The sequence below is a fragment of the Lissotriton vulgaris genome, chromosome 5 (assembly GCF_964263255.1).
Source record: "Lissotriton vulgaris chromosome 5, aLisVul1.2, whole genome shotgun sequence".
In the NCBI taxonomy this organism is placed as follows: domain Eukaryota; kingdom Metazoa; phylum Chordata; class Amphibia; order Caudata; family Salamandridae; genus Lissotriton; species Lissotriton vulgaris.
Window position 1 is genome coordinate 1,257,763,744 of NC_141693.1, and position 20,972 is coordinate 1,257,784,715.

At 46.4% G+C, this 20,972-nt stretch overlaps 1 protein-coding gene across 1 annotated transcript in view; it reads left to right on the forward strand.

Annotated features, from left to right (window-relative positions):
• Positions 1–20,972, forward strand: part of LOC147712426 (uncharacterized) — a 1,115,452-nt gene that overhangs the window by 993,700 nt on the left and 100,780 nt on the right. Inside the window, exon 16 of the mRNA XM_086919651.1 lies at positions 19,591–20,296. Within this exon, the coding sequence (XP_086775777.1) occupies positions 19,591–20,296 (706 nt within the window). The remainder of the gene's footprint in view (positions 1–19,590; positions 20,297–20,972) is intronic.

A 20,972-nucleotide genomic window follows, 5' to 3' on the forward strand; every position in this document is an offset into this window, starting at 1 on the left:
TTAAGTCCGAGGTTGGCGAGATTGTCCAGGAGGGTGGTGGTGTTGCGGTCGTTGATCTTTTCAAGGTGAAAATTGAGGTCTCCCAGAAGGATGTAGTCTTTGGAGGGGAGCGCGTGAGGAGTGATGAAGTCCGTGATGTCTTCACTGAATTTTGCGCGGGGTCCTGGTTGTCTGTAGAGGAGGGTGCCTCTGAGTGTGGTCTTGGGGTCGATGTGGATCTGGAAGTGAAGGTGTTCAGAGTTGGTGAGATTGGCGTCAGAGCTGGTTGAGATGCGGATTGACTTCTTATGGACGATAGCGATTCCTCCTCCTGTGTGGCCGGTACGGTCCTTGCGTATGATCTTATAATCTTCTGGGATGGCAATGGTGATGTCTGGGGCGGAAGAGGCGTTCATCCAAGTTTCTGTTAGGAAGGCGACGTCCGGAGAGATGGTGTCCAGTAGGTTCCATAGGTCAATGGCGTGTCTGTGGACTGATCGGGTGTTGAGAAGGATGCATTGTAGGTGGTTGGGGTCGGGGTCTGTGTTGTGGTCGTAGCGGAGAGGTTGTCGGTGCCGATGAATTTGCAGGAGTAGCAGGAGAAAGGTCCATGGGTGTGTCCGGGAGCGGCTTGGACGCAGTTTGGGGCGCGCCCGGAGTTAAGGGCTACGAGGGTGGCGGCATCGTAGGTAATGCGGGGGGGCTGGGCAGCGCGAGGGGCAGGAGGTATGGCGCTGGGCGCGGTCCAGGCGCGGACGGGCGTAGACGGGCTTACCTTTGGCGCACCTTCGGCGCGGATTGGGCGCGGTCGCTGCGCGTGAACGCTGCGCGCGGGAACTCCTGTCATATATGGATAGTGGAGGGGGAGGGGCGAGGGCGTCTCAGCTGGGAGGCGGGGCGGGCTAGGTAGGAGCACAACAACAACAAAATGGAGGGCGCTTGGGGGGACTACGCTTTACAGGTCGGAAAGTCGCGCTGGCAATCAGAACAGTGAAACAATCAAAGCGGAACACAAAGCGCACAGCAGGCAATTCAAATGACACAGTTTGAAGCAAGAAGCGCTAAGCAACGATACCGCAGCCAAAGGGAGCGACCACTCAGCTGGCAAGCGTTGAGTGAGTCACAGCGCTTCCAGGTAACGGAGCGCTGAAGTAGTCTGTGGGAGGGCGTCTCAGCTGGGAGGCGGGGCGGGCTAGGTAGGAGCACAACAACATCAAAATGGAGGGCGCTTGGGGGGACTACGCTTTACAGGTCGGAAAGTCGCGCTGGCAATCAGAACAGTGAAACAATCAAAGCGGAACACAAAGCGCACAGCAGGCAATTCAAATGACACAGTTTGAAGCAAGAAGCGCTAAGCAACGATACCGCAGCCAAAGGGAGCGACCACTCAGCTGGCAAGCGTCGAGTGAGTCACAGCGCTTCCAGGTAACGGAACGCTGAAGTAGTCTGTGGGAGGGCGTCTCAGCTGGGAGGCGGGGCGGGCTAGGTAGGAGCACAACAACAACAAAATGGAGGGCGCTTGGGGGGACTACGCTTTACAGGTCGGAAAGTCGCGCTGGCAATCAGAACAGTGAAACAATCAAAGCGGAACACAAAGCGCACAGCAGGCAATTCAAATGACACAGTTTGAAGCAAGAAGCGCTAAGCAACGATACCGCAGCCAAAGGGAGCGACCACTCAGCTGGCAAGCGTCGAGTGAGTCACAGCGCTTCCAGGTAACGGAGCGCTGAAGTAGTCTGTGGGAGGGCGTCTCAGCTGGGAGGCGGGGCGGGCTAGGTAGGAGCACAACAACAACAAAATGGAGGGCGCTTGGGGGGACTACGCTTTACAGGTCGGAAAGTCGCGCTGGCAATCAAACTAGCTGGAGCGTGAGCAGTCTTCATGGTCAGGTCTGCTTGGATTTTGCAACATGTCATTTGACTGCAAGCATTGGCACAAGTGCATCCAACCAGTTCCCTGATTGTACGTAGTGCCCCATCTGGCAACCTCACAAATTGAGATTATGGCCACAGCGTAAATGACGAATGTGCTTGATGATGGACATGCATGTCAGGCCTCATCAGTGACAGGGTGGTATTGACATGGATGTGTGGCTCACACAAACATTATCACTGCAGTCTATGCTAGACAATTGATGCAGATGGATAGCTGAGTACACACATGGTTAGAGGATTGACAGTACTGTCCCACACATTGTGAAGTACCATGCTGGTGAGGTGCTAATACTTATGAGCGGTTGTCACGAGGATTCAGAAAAACAAGATGGAAGGAGGTTCAGAATAAAACTATGCAAACTAAATGTATACCGGTGTAAACAATGTGAAGCTTTCTGAGTTAGTTCTGCTCGTAGTGGAGTTAGGCTTTTGGTGACAGCGTGAATTTAAAGCCCACTCTTTCATCTTTTTTGGAACTGCTGCCATCTGGTGCCCTTTGCTTTGCTCCTGACCTGGACCCACTGCTGGCTTGAACTTGGGCTACCTAGGGGGAGCGGGACTGCGAGAACCAGAGGTACTTGCGCTTCATGACCACGCGCACCTGGTGCCTCTTCCCGCCCCCTCCTCCCTGCTGACCATTAAAACATGTCTCGCGGCCCCCGCTCCGCGGGAGCCGCTCGTAGTGGAGTTACGCTTTTTGTGACAGCGTGAATTTAAAGCCCACTCTTTCATCTTTTTTGGAACTGCTGCCATCTGGTGCCCTTTGCTTTGCTCCTGACCTTGACCCGCTGCTGGCTTGAACTTGGGCTGCCTAGGGGGAGCGGGACTGCGAGGACCAGAGTTACTTGCGCTTCATGACCACGCGCACCTGGTGCCTCTTCCCGCCCCCTCCTCCTATTTAGTAACGCCCAAAGACCCGCACGCGGGGCGCGCGCGGGCGTGCGCCGGGTGAAGCCCGGGCAAAGGGCGGGCCCGTTTAAGCCTGTTAGAGACCGTTTAAGGCCGGACTGGGCCCCCCTCTAACTTTTGAGCCCGAGTTGGACTGAATGTATGTGCACTTTCTATATATCATAAATCTATTGTCATTGGGGTTTTTTGCATGTGATATCTTCTGTTACCTCTTAAACCATGAGTACACGTGGGAGCAGGAGTAAAACGGCTGCGGGGGGCCCCATTAACGGGCACTCTGGATAACTTCATTATAAGGGCAAACACTTTTATAGACCAAGGGATTTCACCAATGGAGCGCAGAGTGTCCCAAGATCTTGCCTTGGCAAAAAGATCATCTATGGCCAATCTTGCTACAGCTAAAACCCCCGAAATATCAAAGGGCGTGGGCCCTATAGAAATCCATGCAGACATTCATACTGACAGATATAGTTTGCCCAATACGATAGATCTATCAGTGTCTCATCTTCTATCTGAATCACAACTGAGCTTGGATTTGGAAAAAAACCTGGACTTAGTCGCTATTACTACACCTGACGATCTGAGTGCTAGCCAGCTGAGGGGTAAGAAGGAGGGGGCCATCCCTAAAACACTCAAGTTAAAATAAGTAAGGGGAAGGGGCGACCAATTGAAAAGAACTAGTGGGGATTCTGTCCGAACTCTGCATACAGAACATGACCATCCTTGTAACGTTGCCACTGAAGAGGCTTTGAGTAGAGTGACTGCAGAGGCTTCGACTAACCTGGTCAGGAAAAGTGTCAGTGGTGACGAGGTTGATATTTCACTCCTATCTGGAGACCTCTTCAAACTTTACCTCTCGCCTATTGAGACAAGACTATCCTGTATTGAAAGACAGCTAGCCGACCTATGTGTTATGCCTAAAAAGCAAAACATTCCGGGGGCTCAAAAAGTAGGGGGAAATAAGTCAAATAGTAACAAACTTCCCGACCATGTTACTAAAAATCCATCAGCATTAGTGACAAACACAAATCCCAAGCCGGCTTTAGCCCCTGAGAAGAAAGCTGTAGCTAAAACTAAAGTCTGTGCTACCCCCCCTCGAGAGGGGAAGACTCCATCTAGGGCTCACATCTCTCAACCAATTGAGAATAAGAACAATGGAGGTCCAGTTAGGAGAAGAGAGGTGAACTTACCCCCTCAGGCAAGTCCCAACGTGGTGGTTATGACGGGCGTTCCGGAATTGGGTGACACCGCTGAGGAAGCAAATTGGTCATTAAAAAACAAGGTCCAACATTGGCTAAACTCAAATCGGCCTTTACCACCTTACCGGTCAAGCAAGATTTTGACGGTGCGTAGGGTGACGTGGGTGGGACATGAGAGGAAATCCCTACAGGGCGACTGCATCCTGATTAATTTTGCGGATCCTCACACGGCTGACCATGTTTGTTCATGGAACACTCAGGATAGATACGAGGGAATTGCAACCAGACGACTCTCCTTCTTTTATCCCTCTAGGAGTGGACCAACTCGTGATTGGGATATTGATAGAAATTGGTATAGAGCAGGGCATCGAGATTGGGGTGGAGATTTGGGGACGTGGGGGTGCAGCCCACCACGGAGCTAGCTTTTAGGGATAACTGGGGTGGTTTTCCGATCACAAATAGGCTTAGTTGCCTGGAGACGGTCGACTGACGGTCAAAATCCACCAGTTCATCAAAAAGTGAAAAAATGGATCTTATAGCTTAAAAACAAGAGACAGTGGGTTTATAAATAGTTGCGCTATTCTGTTAGATACGCAAACGGTCAAAGATAAAAATGCAGTCTATACCACTCTTGACCCACCATCTGCAGGTACAGACAGTATTGTTGAATTAGTGACTAATCCCATTAGTGATAGTGAAGGAAACAATTAGGCTCTGACTTGTTATACTCGCCCAGTTGTAGCGGAAGAGGTTGTTGGAGAAGTAGTAGGGGGTGGTATAGTAACTATACCTCACCTAGATGGTATTTGTGAGACAAACCCATCAGTAGTAACAACTGTCCTCACATTGGTTGACCATAGGGGTAGGCTGGCCCTGTTATCTTGGAATATAGCGGGCCTGTCTAGTAAAGTGAAGGACCCTGACTTCCTGGCATTTATAGATAGCTTTGATGTAATTTGCCTCCAGGAATGCTGGGAATTATCTGAGATACATCTAAATGGTTTCCGCACCTTTTTTACCCCAGCACAGCAGACTAGTAGGGGTAGGAGTTCAGGTGGGTTATGTACCTTTATATCCAACACTGCCAACTTGTCAGTTAAATGCCTACCTGGCAAGGGCAACAATCATTATTATCAGACACTAACACTTGCGATGGGAGGAAATCAGTATATTACCCTGATTAACCTTTATAATAATATCCCAGGGGAAGATCGGATCAGGATAATGGATGATTTAAAAGCAGATTTGGGTAGGGAAACTGGCTTAGAGCAAGAGGTAAGGTGCTCTATAGTGACAGGAGATTTTAATTGTCACCTCTGTCCTCTCAGTAATTTTGATACATGTGGCATGGTCAACCTGAAGGGAGATCCCTGTACTCTCTTTGAACACTCTACGTTTAGGAATCTATTGAATAGCTTGCTATTTGAGTATTATTTAGGCTTCGCAAAGGAGCTTTGTAACCCCCAAGTTGATTTCTCACCAACCTTTATTGGGAGGGGTTCAAAGTTGATGATTGATTTCATGCTGATCACCACAAGTTATCACTGCAATGTCCGATCGTTTAATCGAGAGGACATTGCTCTCAGCGATCACTTTCCTATCACCGCAACTTTCAGCAGGGTAGTGGGACGAGACCAAGGATCCAACGTAGAAGAAAATCTATATAGTCATGGGATCCACTTAAATAGAACAAATGGCTATTCAATAAAATGGTGTAGGGTTGACCCTATAGGATTCCTGCAAAGCCTAGTAGTAGATCATTTCCCTGACTTTACGATTTGTCTTGCGGAAAATCCTAACTTTTAAGAGGTTACGGCAGTCTTCCAGAAAATTAGCGCACAAATTAGCAGCAAATTAACAGGGATTGCCCGGGGGGGGGGGGGGGGGGGTAGCTTTAAATTGAAGGGTTGGTTTAACTCTGATCGTAGTAAGGCGCATGCCCTTCTTAAAAGAACCTTAAAATCAGTGCCAAGAATCCCCCTAGAAATAAAGTCTGCTAGAGCAACTCATAAACTCGCTCTGAAAAAACGTAAAAATGAACTGAAAGAGGCTGCGTGGGGAGATCTGCTTAAGGCGTGTGCATTAAGAGATAATACTGCCTTCTGGAGAGCAGTAAATGCTCCTTTTTTGTGGAAAGAAGTTGCGACATGATGGAGATTGCCATCGAGGAGACGGTTTGGGGAAACTATTTCACCGAGATCTATAAAAGAGACGGTACTGTCAGATCAGGTAGGACTAACACAAATGAGCATGTAACCTTGGAGTCTATTTCCCATGAATCATTCCCTCTCGATATATAGTTTTCTCCTTAGCAGAGGTGGAATTGGCTATCGTAGAAAGTTCTAACAGCAAGGCCCCAGGACCAGATGGGATTCCCATTGACATTTATAGGGAAAACACCGCCCTATGGGCACCGCTCCTGACTAATGTACTAAACAGTTATAATAAATTTGGATTTCCGTCCACTTGGCAGGATGCGATAGTAGTGCAAATTTTCAAAAAGGGCGATCGTAATGATCCTAAATGCTATAGGCCTATTTCACTGCTTGACTCCCTCATGAAAGTAGCAGGTCGAGTTATACTAAATAGATTACAGGGATGGGCCAAGGATAAAGGCATTTTATCTAAATTTCAATTTGGGTTCAAGTCTGGCTTGGGTACTGTTGAGCAAGGACTTAACTTGGCATTGTTGATAGGTAAATATAAGACTGCCAAAAAGGGAAATTTATTTATGACATTTGTTGACCTCAGTTCAGCATTTGACTGTCTGAGTCACGATGTCTTGTGAAACACTTTGTTATGGCTGGGAGTGGATTCAAATATTCAACATTTTTTAACCCCTTCGATGCTTGTGACGGAACCATTCCGTCATCAGTCACGGTTGGGCTGTGCAGATGACGGAATGGTTCCGTCACAACCACACCCATTTCAATGAGGGGCAGCACTGGAGGGGAATTCCATTAGCAGCGATGGTGTTAATCGAACTATACAGAGGAGCAGGGGCAAAGGTGCGTCACGGTAAGAAAGGTGAATGCACAGAGAAGTTCCCAATAATGAAGGGTGTTCGCCAGGGATGTATCCTGGCGCCCTTTCTTTTTAACCTTTATAATAATAGTGTAGCAGACCACCTAACACAATTGGCTGTGTATTATCCTCAAACTAATGGCACTGCGGTGCCTATTTTACTCTACGCAGACGATGCGGTTATTACGTCAAGAACCCAAGTAGGCCTCCAGAAGGCGTTAACCAGATTCTCAGTATATATGGGATCTAGGGGCCTAAAAATAAATACGGGGAAAACCTTCACTATGTGCTGCTCATCCAAAAATAAGGTTTCAGTCAAATATAGGAATAACAAGTACTTTTTCTTATTTGGGGGTTGTTTTTAATAAAAAAAGGTACATGGACTACAGCTATCACTACCAGGTGCTTAGATTTCTTGCGAGCTATTGGGGCATTAATGCAGTTCGCAAATAAGCTGGGTGGCAGGCCTGTACGCATTCTGCTTGATATTTACGAAGCTAAGTGCGTATCGACTGCCATATATGGGGCCGGCATTTGGGGCATCTCAGACTGTCAGGAAATCCAGGTGAAGGAAAACAGCTTTCTTAGATATTTGTTAGCCGTTCCTAGGTCTACCTCAACCTACGCCTGCCACAAGGAACTTGCCTTGGTCTATATCACTGATTTAAATAGGATCAGTCCAGTGCTGCTCTGGCATAAGATCTGGACCTCCACTGAAACTGATCTTAACAGGGCGATCATTGTAGATTGCATGAGCCTTGAGGGGTCTAAAAATATTCAGTGGCTTTCTTATGTCAAGGATTTCCTAACAAATAGGGCACCCAGAACTTTACTATACGCCTTTACTGATAACTTCCATGCCCAAAAAAACGCTTAAAGAAAAATGTACCTCTTTTCTGGCTGATCAACGCTGGTCAGTTGAGGGAAAGAAGGCCTCTGTCCTCCACCATCATTCATTACTGCAGGAGCATGGTCTGCAGCTTTATTTGTGCCCCGAGCTGGGTAGCTATGACAGAATTCTATTAGCACGGCTGAGAATGGGTAACTTCTTTAGGATGGTCACCTTCCCAGCCACAAATGATTGGTGTAAAAACCTAAGTAACTGCCCATGCGATGACCTTTCAGTGCAGTCTACCATTCACTGTATTCTCTTTTGTAAATGTTATGGGTGGGGAAGGACAAGATACTTAATCCCCTTGTTAAAGCGCTGGGGCTTAAGGCAGTGTAGACCGGCTCTTTTTAAGATTTTTCTACTCCAGGATGAAATAACTATTATTACTGTATCAAAGTTTTTAAAATTCATCATTAGATGTAGAACTTCCATGAGCTAATGAATTTTTGAACTGCACTTGGCACTTTGTGTAAAAAGTCTGGAAATGTATTGATGTAGTCGAACTGTATTTGTTTGTATCAAATCAAAATTGAATTTTAAATGTTTTAATGTTTAATGTTTTAATGTTTTTATATGTGCTTTTGTGGTTTTTATGAAATCGAATAAAACTATCTTTGACTTTGACTTTGAGTACACACATGGTCTGAGGATTGACAGCACTGTCCCACATTGTGAAGTACCATGCTGATGAGGTGCTAGTACTTATGAGTGCAAAAAAACAATGGATTTAGGCCCAGATCCTTGTACTGGGGTGAATGTATGACATTGTTCTACATTCTGTCCATCAACTGTGTTTTTTGCAAGTACTTACGTATGTGACATGCAAATGTATGGAAGTGGGAGTATAGGTAAGGAGTACATAATCATGATACATGTGTGTCATTTACACCATGACAAGAAGTATTTCATCCTACATCTGGCGCTGTGATTGCTTTGGTCTCAGCCCTGCCAATACTTACTTTTTGAAACTATGCATTTCACATCCAAAGCGATGTAGTAGGTACATGTACCTATAGCCATCTATAACCATCTAGAGTCATGTTGGCTCAGCACATTTATATGTAATAGTCCAACTTGGCCAAATATTGGTGCAACATTGATCATAGGGACAACTGCTTTTTGACACAGGTGACAAATCTATGGTCATGAGGACATACTTGGTAAGTTGAAGTTTATTATATCCAGGAAGATCTTTGGGCTTTGTCAGCAGACCCAATCCTTAGAGCCTAGATAGTGGCTTTACATAATAGGAACAGCATAGCTCTTCTTCAAGGAAAGGTTTCCCTCTAAGTGTGTGTGAACAACATGCATCACAGTAATATCAAAGCACAAGTCTTCAGCATTGCAACTGTGTTTAGCATGTTTTGTCTAGGTGCTAGGGACTGACCAGACAGAATAACAAGGGGCATGTTCATCGTCCTTGGACATCGTGTTCAGACTAAACTCCAGGAATAGCAGAGAACGCAGAAAGCAGACCGTTCTCATGTGAAAGCCACAAACAGAGCCTTTCGAAATTAAAGCATATAGTAACATGCACAAAAGAAGCATCATGGCAGCAGAGCTCATGCTAACTTAGCAATGTCGAGAATGACCTTAATAGCCATATAACATGGTGACGTGCTGTCAGAACATCAGGAGTTGTTTTAGCTAAGGTGGTCTTTTTGAAGTTGTTGTCAATGGATGTTGGATGGCACTGGAGCCTGCAATAGTTCCATAAATGTAGCTGTTGCTAAACATGTACTTGACTGGAAGCTCATATGGTGTAAGTCAATGTAGCTCATCAACAATGTTGACCAATGAATGCTTCAGAATCAGATGTAATTATGTAGTGGCCATGTTGGAGATGTGTGCTTTCATTCCCACACTTGGCTGGATGGACATAGGACTGTAGGTGTTGGGGCATATGTGTACGTGTGTCCACGTATGTGTATTGCCCTTTCACTAAGCCGCTGCAAGAAGATTGAGCGGATCTGGTGAAAAACCTATAACATAGAAGCGAAAAACACTTACAGAACAGCACTAAAACAATTCCACAGGCTAAAACAAAATTCCATAAGGGATCGTATTGCCAATCAAACTAAATTGTCAGACAACTCCGCTAAAGAAGTTTTAAACATTTTCCAAGGTTTTATTAAACCAGGGTCGATGAAAAGCCAAGCATCCCCCTCTGCCACTCTTTGTGAAGACCTCTCGGTCTTCTTTCAGGAGAAGATCCAAGACATTTGCGCTTCATTTCCCTGGAGGGAACCACCAAGCATACCATTGCCTTTCCCTTCCCCAGCAAACACTTGGTCTGAATTCAGCACTTTTAACCCTGATACTTCCCTCATGCAGCTGGAAAAAAATGAAATCCGGATCTCCAATTGATCCCTGCCCGGACAGGTTTTTCAAATTACTTGCCCCACTGCTCAATCCTTCGCTAAACCTGCTCTGGAGCCCATCTCTAAAATCAGGCACATAACCGTCCATTTGGAAAACTGCACCCATTCAACCTATCCTCAAGAAGGAAGATGCAGATCCAACAGTACTGACCATTTTTAGACCCATCTTCCTCCTGCCAGTACCAGCCAAGATCCTTGAGAAAGAAGTGCAGAAACAGCTATCCAACTTCCTAGAATGCAACAAACTTCTCCATGACTCCCAGTCCTGCTTTAGATCAGGATATAGCACAGAGACAGCACTGCCTGAAGTAGCAAAAACAGTCCGGGAGACCTTGGATAAGGGTAACTGCAATGCTCAATCAATCAATCAATCAATCATTGCATTTATATAGCGCGCTACTCACCCGGAGGGTCTCAAGGCGCATCGGGAGGGGGGGGGGGGGGGGGTCCGCTACTGCTTAAACAGCCAGGTCTTGAGCTGCTTCCTGAAGGCGAGGTGGTCTTGGGTCAGGCGGAGGTGGGTCGGGAGGTGGTTCCAAGTCTTGGCAGCCAGGTGGGAGAAGGATCTTCCTCCTTTGGTGGCTCTTCTTATGCGGGGGACGGCGGCGAGGGCTTGGCTGTTCGAACGGAGGTGGCGTGTGGGAGTATAGAAGTTGATGCGGCTGTTGAGGTTACTCGGGCCTTGGTCGTGTAGGGCTTTGTGTGCGTGGGTGAGGAGGCGGAAGGTGATTCTCTTGTTGACAGGGAGCCAGTGCAGGTCTCTCAGATGTCCGGAGATGTGGATGCGTCGGGGGATGTCGAGGATGAGTCTGGCTGAGGCGTTCTGGATTCGCTGGAGTCTCTTCTGGAGCTTGGCGTGGTTCCGGCGTAGAGGTGCTGCTGGACCTGTTGGCGGCATTTGATAATTTGATATGCTGTCTCATAGGATCCTCCTACACAGACTCAGGCAGCTGGGAGTGATGGGGACCACCCTAGCCTGGTTCAGCTCCTTTCTTGAGGGTCGGTCCCAGAGAATACAGCTGCATCCTCATACCTCCTCCCCTCGCCCCCAAAATGATCTGTGGAGTCCCTCAGGGCTCAGCCGTTAGTCCAATTATTTTTAATATCTACCTTACCCCCCTTGCCCCACTTGTAGCACAACATGGTGTAAATGTGATCTCATATGCGGATGATACACAGCTTGTGTTCTCCTTCAGAGATCACTCTGAGCAGCATTTACAAATTTCAGGCAATGTCTCATGGACATATCAGCCTGGATGACCGACAACTGTCTAAGGCTGAACACCGATAAAACGGAGGTATTGTTTTTCAATCAGCCATCCCCTCCACAATATGTTCTCTGGTGGCCATCTGAGCTTAATCCTCCCCCTCTTCCGGTCTCCTCTGCCAGGAACCTAGGGTTCAAATTCAACACCACCCTCTCATGCAAGACCCAGATAGGCCATATTTCCTCATCATGTTTCAGGAAAATGAAGGCTCTACGGAGATTCCTTCATCTCCTACCTATGGACTGCAGGAAAACAATAGTCCATGCACTGATCACATCACAGATGTACTACGCAAATAGTTTGTATCTGGGTTTGCCAGCCTACCTGATCAGGAAATTGCAAACTATACAGAACGCAGCCGTTAGGCTTATCAGAAACGTCCTGCTTCAGCAGCACATTTCCCCCCATCTACGTAGTGCTCACTGGCTGCCTATTAAAAGGAGAACAGAATTCAAGGCACTGACACTTGCCTACAGAGCAGTTAGCGACATGGGCCCTCACTACCTAAGGAAGAGACTCCGTAAATCCCTTCAGACAAGGAACCTAAGGTCTAATCATCGTGATCTAGTCATTCCCCGCTTCGCAAAGGCCTGGCTAGGAGGACAGTCTTTTTCCGTCCGAACTGCGACACTGTGGAACTCCATGCCCGAACACATAAGAAAGGCCAACTCAGAATCTACCTTCCAGAAATCCTTGAAGACCTCGCTCATATGCAAATACTGAATAAGATACATTATGAACCATGAAGGGCTTGATCAAAAAGTTGTTCCCAAGTTGTTCGACAAACAGATTCATAAACAGAGCAAATAATAGTGGGGAACAGGGACACCCCTGTCTAGTACCTCGAGTGATTTGTACTTCTTCCGAGAGTAAGCCCATTGAAGCGATCCTGGCGACCTGTGCAGTGTACAACACTTGTAGGGCATTTATAAACCCTCTGCCAAAACCCATCCTTGATATCAGTTCCGACAAGTAAACCCACTCAATCCGGTTGATTGCTTTTGCTGCATCCAATAAAATAAGACCTAACTCACGCTTCTCCGTTTGGGCAATATCAAAAAGTGTCACCACTTTATTGACATGTGATACTGTACTACGTTCCAGGATAAATCCATGTTGATTTTGGTACACCAAAGAAATAATAATTTGAGACAATTGATTAGCTAAAATTTTGGAGTATATTTTGCAATCACAATTCATTAATGAGATTGGCCTGTAAAACCCCGCCAATTCTGAGTCTTTGAATTTTTCCCAAAAACCACTATGGTGGCTTCTGCCCAGGTTTTAGGGGGCAATCCACTCTGTGCAGCCCTAAATGTGCATAGCATATCTTCCTTTAAGACTCCAAAAAACAGCTTATATATTTCTGCCGGTAGTTTGTCAGGTCCAGCAGCTTTCCCCCATGCTAATCCATTAACAGCTGTTTCCAGTTCATCCAGTGTGATCGATTCCTCTAGCCTCTCCCTTTCGCTACGCTCAAGTTAAACGACAGGCCAATCTCTACTATCTAGAATGGGCGTGCTAGGAGATAAATCTTGTATATATAATTCCGAATAAAACTGGTGTAAAATAGCTAAAATCCCTTTAGGATCCTGAGACAGTACCCCAGCATTATCCCACATCCCAGCTATATGCCTCCCAGATTCTTTCATGCGTAGACGAAGCGCTAAACATCGTCCGACCGATTCACCAAATTCATGAATTTGTTTTTTGTGGACCAAATATTTCCTGGAACTATCCATATTCCAGATTCCCTTAATTTGGGATTGCAGAACCTCCACAGCCTCCTCTAGCTATTGTATATAAACTGTGTGCGTAGTAGCTCCCATAATTAGTCTGTTTTCGCATCCCTCAACCTGGCGTATAAATCCTGCATCTCCTGCTTTCTCTTCCTATTCTGATAGCTCATAAAACCTAACACCTCCCCTCTAAAATGTGCTTTGAATGAATCCCACACTATTGCTGGTTGTGACGAATTCCAGTTAATAACAAAAAATTCCTTAATTCACTCTGACATATGTCTCTGAAAATCTTCATTCAAACATAATTTCCGGTCGAAGGAAAAGTTTAAGTTTGGAAGTAAAAAGGAGAGAGCAGGAACCCCAAGCACAATTGAAGAATCATCAGATGTAATTCTTGGCATAATTTGCATTGACGCCATATTAATTAGTGAGGCCGACAGCAAGAAATAGTCTAAGCCTACAAACTTTTTTGGGGAAAGAGTAATATGTGTATCCCGGATCTACGATATTTAAATGACCCCAAACATCAACTAGTGCATAATCTGTTACCAGATTATATAATGCTTTAAACAGTTTTGGCTTGCGCCCTTTATAATGTCGGGCCCCCTCTTCAATGCATCGAGGGATAAAGATATAATAATATCTCCGCACACTATGAGAGGTGTCCCCCAGGTAGCTAACTCATTATTTAGTTCTATTAGGGTGGTAGCATCATCCAAATTTGAGCCATATATTGTACACAAACTGTATTTACTCTCGCCTATCAAACACTCCGCGATAGCCCACCTGCCTACTTTATCAGCTACACTTCTACCCACACTAACTACATTGGGTTTGGCCAGAATCGCTACCCCCCTGATAATTGATGATTGCTGGGATGCCACTATTACAGAAAACCCCAGTGTTTCTAAAATTGCACGATGCGACTGAGGATTATGAAAGACCAAATCGGGAGACATACTACGCAGCTCTGCAGCGATTCTATTTCTTTTATGCCAATTGTTTAAACCGCTTACATTTAATGAACAGATCCTAATTCCGTTAGCTATCCTAATAAAGAATTTCTTAACACCATCAACTTACTTAAAGCTTTGTCACATTTTATTTGAAAACCCAGCGAAATGAATTTAGTTTTATTTTGTCCTTGAGTTACTTGAGTTACTGTGATTTTTTTAACCCTTTTCTCCCACCTCAGTGCTCCCACCAACCCCTCCCCCCTGAGCTGCCCAACCCTCCCCCCCCCACCTCCTGAACAAGGCTTTAGGACACATGGTCCTGTAGATGAAGGTGATCGTACTACCCTATGCCCCTACTCATGACTATATCATACCACAAAAATACCAAAAAAATGAAAAATAACACCCTAATTCAGCTAACCTTCATTGAGCAAAAAAAGACAAAATATTTAGCCCAAGCATAAAGCCCCCTTGAATTATAATGATTTCAAAAATTCATTAGCAGAATTTTCACTAGAGAAAAAATGTGTACGATCTTTAAATCTTACTTTCAATTTAGCGGGATTCAACAAATATGCTTGAGCATTTTTATCTTTAAATCTAGTTATCATCTCACAGAGTTTCCATCTGAGTTCCACTGTTTGCTTGCTAAAATCCAGCTGTACAAAAAACTCAAAATCCCCGCCAGATCTTTTTTTGTTAGGCCGTGCTAATCGAAAGATGTCCTCTCGTGCCAGGAAGCTGTTGAATGCAACTAAAAAAGCTCTTGGGCAATCATCTCGTTGGGAGTTACTAGATCCAGGCACCAATCGTCTGTTAAACGGAAAACGATGTGCTGTCTCAATTTCGCGGTCCCGTTCCCACTTAGATAGTTCCGGAAAAGATTTAGTGAAGAGTTCAACCATGAACTTCCGTGGGTCCTGACCTTCCTTCCCTTCAGGAATCTGAATCACTCTCAGATTGTTCCGGCAAGCCCGGCGCTCGACCTCGGACCTGGAGGAACTGGGTTTGAGTCTCGGTAACGACGCCAAACTTCCTGTGATTCTGGGCAAATCACTTAATCTCCCGGTGCCTAACAAAAATGAATGTGTGTCCTAATGTAACGTAACTGGTGCTATGTAAAGCGCTCCGATACCCGATTCGGTTCGGGTCTAGTTCGCGCTATATAAAACTCTGCAAGAAAAAAAAAAAATATCGATCAACTTCCATTGCAAATCATCCTTGACCAACTGTATGGAAGCAGTCTTAGATTTTTGCTGGGACAGCTCATCCTCCAAATTAGAAATTTGCCTTTCAACTTCACTGACCCTAGAAACAAACTCCACCTGTGATTTAGACATGCGTCAAACAGAATTCTGTAATTTCTTACATATATTCTGGACTCTCTGGCTCTCTTCCCGTGTCTCAGCCCGGTGGGACATGATGGATTGATAAATGAGAGATAAAGAATTTCTTCTTAAGCTGGCAGCTGCATATATTCTGAATATTCCAGCCCTTTACCACATTTGCCCGTGTTTTATTCCGCACAGTATGAGAGTGCTCTTCATTAAGCCCCGCAACATCCTCAAGAAATGAGCTGCTATGCTCACTACCATCATTACCATTCATCTGTGCTGTATATTGTAGTTCCAACTCATCGCCAGATGGATCAGAGTGCTCAGTCAGTGAATAAAAATCACGGACTCTGTATCAGGCATCAGTGTTTGATCATCAAGTGCAGCGTCCGCAGTGGCAGCATAACGATGACCATGAGAGTCTGCTGTCTCTGCTAGAAGCGTAACAATCACTCCCTCCATTTCTACGCTGGCCTCCTCTCCCGAATCAGGATTTCCGCCAGGATTTACTTCAGTGCCCCCATTTCAGTATCACTACCGGCCTCCAACATAGGACTTCTGAATGACCCCATACTCTGTGAGCGAGGCACACGAATCTCAGATGCTTGCGATTGTACAGAGTCATTAACTGGGAGAAGAGGTATTTTGCCTTTACGTTTCTCTCTAGTCGTAGAAAAAATTGCTGGAATTTTTTTCTCCATCCCTTCTTTTTTTTTTAACTGGGGCCGACCCCATAGTAGAGCTGCGCCAGAACCAGTACCGGCATCTTTCGCCGTTGCTCCAGACTTCTCCCCCATGTTATTTTGCACCTCTATATCTAGACTAGGTCCCTCTATATTCTCCATCTCCTTCTCTTTATCCTGCGCCTTGGGTTTTCCACGTGACCCTTTAGGGGGCATACTTGTCTCTATGATCAGTGTTATCAGCGTTTGTTAAAACTGTCAGTCAGTCAGTCTTATCAGTGTTATAGATATAATGACTCTCCCCAGAGCAGAAACACAAGCACCACTGAAAGCCACTGAAAGACCACTTAATACCTCTTTATATAGAGCGCCACAGCCCGTCCTATCAGTATTTGCATATGCAGATGATATCGCTGTAATCACCTCTGACCCTGTTCCAGCGTTACAAGAGATAGAGCGGCTTGCATTTTTGTTTGGTCAGAGGTCTGGCTATAAATTAAATGTTGTGAGTTTTAATTACTGATCAGGTGATTCTGCAAGATCCACGGGTGGTAAAAGAAGTGATCTACCTGGGTTTCAAAATTAGACTGTCTATGGAAAAACGGGTTAATGCTAATTTGAATTCGCTATTATGTAATATTCAATATTCACTAGATAAATTGTCTAGAATGCAATTTACTTTGATTGGTAGAACTAGTATTATAAAGATGAATGTCTTGCCAAAGGTGTTATACATTTTGCGAGCTGTCCAGGTAGAGATTTCTATGGCACAATTGCAGCATTTACAGTCGATTTGCTCCAAGTTTCTCTGGGCCCCGGGGAAACCCAAACGAGCAATGAAGCTCCTGACCTTACCCTGATTTTGGTCTTTATTTTTATTCTTGTTTTTTTGTTGAAAATGAGGATCTTATTAACTGGAGAAGATGTGAGTAATATGGCGGAGGCTCTGTCTATTTTTCAAATATTGTTGGGTCCTGAGGAACGTCAATGCTTTTTTAAACAAATTGATGGTGGCTACTACAAACGCACAAGGTTTAAGGTTCTTATATCTGCTTTTAACGTGTGGAAAAAAATAAGTAAGTTTTGTTCAGTAGGAAAAATATCTTGGTATACTCCAATCAATGCTGTAAATATTCTTCTGTCTATATTCTGGGATACTATTGCTAGAGGGTGGAGGGTAAAGGGTGTAGCTTCACTTGGGGATTTGTTTAGTGATCACGGCTCCTTGATGTCGTATGAAGAAATATCCTGACTGTTTAATTTACCTCAAAACCAATTTTTCAAGTATCTCCAGGTTAGAGATTTTATTTTTCGGAAAAAGGTTAGAGCAAATTTTAGCCCAGTGGTTACTGCGGTTCAATGTCAGGTCAAAATTGGGGCCGTTTATCAAATACTATCATCCTGTAAAAAAGACGATCTTGATAAACATAGTACAAACAAAGTGGTCTGGGATACTGAGTATTGAGCACCTGAATTTAAAGGATGCGATTGTTAGATCTAGGGAGACTCTTCTATCTGCGAACCTGAAAGCTCAATGCTTTAAGACCTTTTTCAGTTTATATTATACACAGGCTCGTATGAAAAAATGGGGATCTGAGCAGGATGGAAAATGTTTTCGATGTAGGGGGGACAATGCAATATGGTGCATATTTTTTCATGTGTCTGTTTGGCAAATTATATTCGATCTATTGAGCATTTCTTGTCAAGTGTACTAAAGGTTCCCACTGATATAACACCCGTTAAGATGCTTTTGGGTATTGGTCCGGAACTTTGCAAGGGTACTCCCTTATATAAACATCGACATTTTTTGTTTATTGCTGTGGTGTGCGCTCTAGCCTACCGGCGTACACGTGATGACGTGCCACGCCGTAGGCTAGAGCGAGGAGGCGCGCATGCGCACAAGTGGAAAGGAGAGAGGCGCGAAAGTGATTAGACGGCAGTTGGCGACCGGAGCTTTAGAAGTTAGACGCTCGGCGCCCTTAGCTGATATCCTGCAATTGTATTTCAATAAATGAAGTCCTGAACACAAAACCTGCATCTGAGTGTCCTGTGGGGGAAGATAGAAACATTACAGTGGCGACGAGGCTGGGATCCGGACACCATCTGGTGCAGAGACAACGGCAAGGAGATCAAACCCCCACAGCCCACACCCACGAGCCAGTGAAGGCACAGGACCTGCAAAGGACAGCAAGGGCGCGGCAGCAGCGCAGCAGCACGGCCAAGAACTAAACACCAACCTCACTATCCAGGTCAGTGTGGCCCAAGTCCCTAGGAGCCCCCAGGCAGCAACCTGGCAGCCAAGGGAGACACCCCCAAGCCAGAGGAAGGGGGGAGAACAGCGCAGGCAGCGCACACTACAAGGGACAATACACCAGGGAGCCCAAGGGGTCAAGGGGACACGGCAGACAGCGCAGGAGCGTCCGGTGAACCCACCCATAGAGCCCAGGAAGGAGGACCTAGAGGGGAAGCCAGAATGGCGAACCAGGCGTCGGCCCTAATGGCACCAGTTCCGTTCCTAACCAGGCCAGGTGAACCCCAACTAAAATGGGAAGACTGGAAGGAATATTTCCTCAACTACATAGAAGCCCTGGAAGATGAGAGCGAAGGGGAATACAAGCCAGAAAGAAAAAAGAGGCTGTTGCTCCACAACTTAGGCCCAGAAGGAGTCAGAGTGTTTAAGAACCTGGTGCCCAAAGAGAGGGGTGCGGCGGAGACGGACGTTTTCGTAAACGCACTGGACGACCTAGACAGCCATTACCGCCCAGCAGTGTGTGTCTCGATAGACCGCTACAACTTTCAACAGAGAAAACAAGAGGCGGGAGAATCCATTGATGACTATGTGGCGGCCCTCCGCCGGCTAGCCATCACGTGTAGATATGGGAATTTACAAGATGAATACATCAAAGACCAAATAGTGATGCACACCACCAGCAGAGCAGTCCAAGACAAGCTGTGGGCGATGAATGAAACTACCTTAAAAGAAGTCGTGGCGATGGTCAAGAAGGCGGAAATGTCGAAGAGAGGCGCAGACGCGGCAAAAAGAGACAGTGGGCCGAGACAGATGATCAACAAGATCGATGAGGCGCCGCAATCCAGCAAGCCCAAAAGCACCTACGGAGACCCGAAGAAGGACGGAAGAGGGTCTGGAAGGCAGACGCCTCGCCCCAATCAGGGAACGAAATTTGCGTGCTACAGATGCGGCAGTGCAGCGCACGCGGCCCAGGACAGGCGTTGCCCCGCGTTTCGCGCCAGGTGCTCATTCTGCGGGTTGACCGGTCACTTCGAAAAGGTCTGCCGAAAGAAAGGAACGAAGTCCACGGTAAAGTGTATCGACGCGGCAACGGCAAATGTGAGTGAAGAAGATGAACAGGAAGAGGATGACCTGGTGCTATGTATAGAGGATCAAGTGCTGGACGTATCCGGGAAGCGCAGGGATAAACCCCGCACCGACATGCGCATCGGGGGCATCAACGTATATGTGGCCGTGGATTCCGGGTCCCCATGGACCATAGTGCAGAGATCGATATGGGAAGAGGATTTCGCACCAGTTTTAGGACCCGACCTGGAGCCGCCGGACATCAGACCCATCTCGTATACGGAGAATTCCATTCCACTGGTCGGATGCAAGGACTTGGAGTTCGAATTCAGAGGACGGTCAGCCACGTGCACCCTGTATGTAGCGGAAAAAGGCCCATCGGTACTAGGATGGAGAGACGCGGGTGCTCTCGGCATCATTCTCAACCCTGGAGGGAAAGAACAAATCATGCTAACCGACGAATGGCCCCTCTCGAGGGAAGAAGACTGGAAAGCAGCATACCCCAAGGTTTTTGAGGGCACGGTTGGGAAACTGGACAAATTCGTGCATAAAATGATCCTCAAGGAGGGAGCAGTTCCAGTGGTACACAAGGTCCGGAACATACCGATATCCACGAGTGAGGCAGTGCGTCAGGAACTACGGAAGTTGGAAGAGCTGGATATTATCGAGCCGGTGGACAGTGCGGAGTGGCTATCGCCCTTGGTTGTGGTAAAAAAGCCCAATGGAAAGGTCCGGCTCTGTGTGGACCTGAGGGAGCTCAACAAAAACCTCATAGTGGAGAGGTTCCCGCTCCCCAGAATAGAAGAGATGCTGGCAAAGAAGAAAGGCATCACCCATTTTTCCACCATCGACCTCACGTCCGCATACTACCAGATAGAACTCCACCCATCGAGCAGGAAGTACACAGCTTTCATAACGCCCTTTGGATGCTACCAATTCAGGAGAATGCCCTTCGGCCTAGCATCCGCTGCGGCCGTTTTCCAGAAGTTGATGCACAGGTTGTTTAAGGACATCTCGGGAGTGCAATACTTCCAAGACGACATCTTAGTGATGGGCTCCAATAAGGGCGAGCACGACAAGAAACTACACCAAGTGCTGGGAGTGCTGCAAGGCAAAGGAATGACGGCGGAATGGAGCAAGTGCAGAATCGGATCTCGCACAGTGACCTACCTAGGGCACGAGATAGGAACGCATGGCATCTCGCCGAAAGAGCAAAATGTGAAGGCAATAAGAGACGCCAAAGCCCCAACCACCAAAGAAGAAGTGCGGTCATTCCTGGGAATGGCCGAGTATTACAGCAAGTTCGTCAGACATTTTGCCACGAGAACACACAAGATGAGACAACTAACCAGGCA